General features: G+C 57.4%; 1 protein-coding gene across 1 annotated transcript; it reads right to left on the reverse strand.

The window, feature by feature from the left end:
* Positions 1-521: 521 nt before the first annotated feature.
* DQ04_11801000 (hypothetical protein) lies at positions 522-1,016 on the reverse strand (the record flags this gene model as incomplete). Its single annotated transcript, XM_009316614.1, has 1 exon — positions 522-1,016. The coding sequence occupies one exon, from the start codon at positions 1,014-1,016 to the stop codon at positions 522-524; it is 495 nt and encodes a 164-aa protein (XP_009314889.1).
* Between the last annotated feature and the right edge of the window lie 239 nt (positions 1,017-1,255).

Raw genomic sequence — 1,255 nt, forward strand, 5'->3', positions numbered from 1 at the left:
ATATATATACAGAGACATCCTGAGTAGAAAGACATGTTTGTCGTTCAGGTGGCCGCTGATATATTCAACAGCAAAATTAACTTTGAGCTTAGCTTTCCAAACAGGCCGACAGTGCTCGAGGTGACCCGCGCTACAGAGGCTGCGTTCTCCAACGAAATTGCCCTTCGTCGTGCGGACAACATTCCGCCCCATAACTTCCATGTCGCCAAGATTAAGATGTACGATGAGGATAAAAACAAGTGGGTTGATTTACTTTCAGAGGGGCAGCTGATCGAATACTGTCAGCTCTATGCATTCCAGCCGGAAAACCCATGGCACAAGGAGAGCCAAAAAGAGATTCCAGCGGCGATAAAGCCACCCACGTCTGCTCAGCGCTACTCAGCGAATAATTCCTCTCCGCCGGCGGCACGCGTGGCTGCCAACGGCAGCGGCTCTGCTCATGGCGTGCTGGGACCTTACACAGGCGGACGCACGCCGGGTAGTCAGCGCAGTGAGCCACAGCCGGCACGTCGTACTTCGTTTCAGGCGAACACGTCCGGAGCCCTTGTACCTAAATTGGCTGTCGAGGCATCACAAGAAGAGAAGCTGCGCGTCCTGTTCGCCGAGCTGGATGTCAAGGGCAACCGAATGCTCGAAGTGGAGGATCTCAAGCAGGGATTCCGCACCTTCAATCTTGATTTCTCCGCCGCAACGGTGGAGGATCTCTTCGATAAGGCCGACACGAACCGTGACGGCACGATTTCCTTCTCGGAGTTTGAGCGTTTTGGTCGTCTGTACCCAATCATGACGGACTGTCTCTTCTTCCGTTCCAAGGCCTTCTGGGACGAGGAACAAATGAAGCGGGAGATCCAGGCGGAGCGGCAGGCAGTGAAGCAAGCGGAACAGGCTGTTGAACAGGCACGGAAGGCATTGGAGGACGCCGCACAGGACGTCGACGTCGCGAAGGACGCCGTCGTCGCCGCGGAGGCGGAGCTAAAGGATCGTGCGGACCGTCTTCGCGATCTGACAAGGGACATGGACAACGCTAAGAGGGAGAAGGAACGCGCCATTCGTGAGAAGAAGGAACGCGAGAAGGAGCTCGCCGATACGAGAGAGCGTGAAAAGGAGATGCGCAAGGAGGCGCAGGAAATAGCACGCGAGGCGGAGAAGTTAGAACGCCGCGTGGCGAGTCTCTCCGGCGACGCGGTGGGCGCAGACGACAAGGTGCGGCAGCTGGAGAAGGCGCTGGAGGAGGCGCGGCGCGCGGCGGAGCGCG

This window comes from Trypanosoma grayi (genome assembly GCF_000691245.1).
Source record: "Trypanosoma grayi strain ANR4 Tgr_1180_V1, whole genome shotgun sequence".
NCBI lineage: Eukaryota > Euglenozoa > Kinetoplastea > Trypanosomatida > Trypanosomatidae > Trypanosoma > Trypanosoma grayi.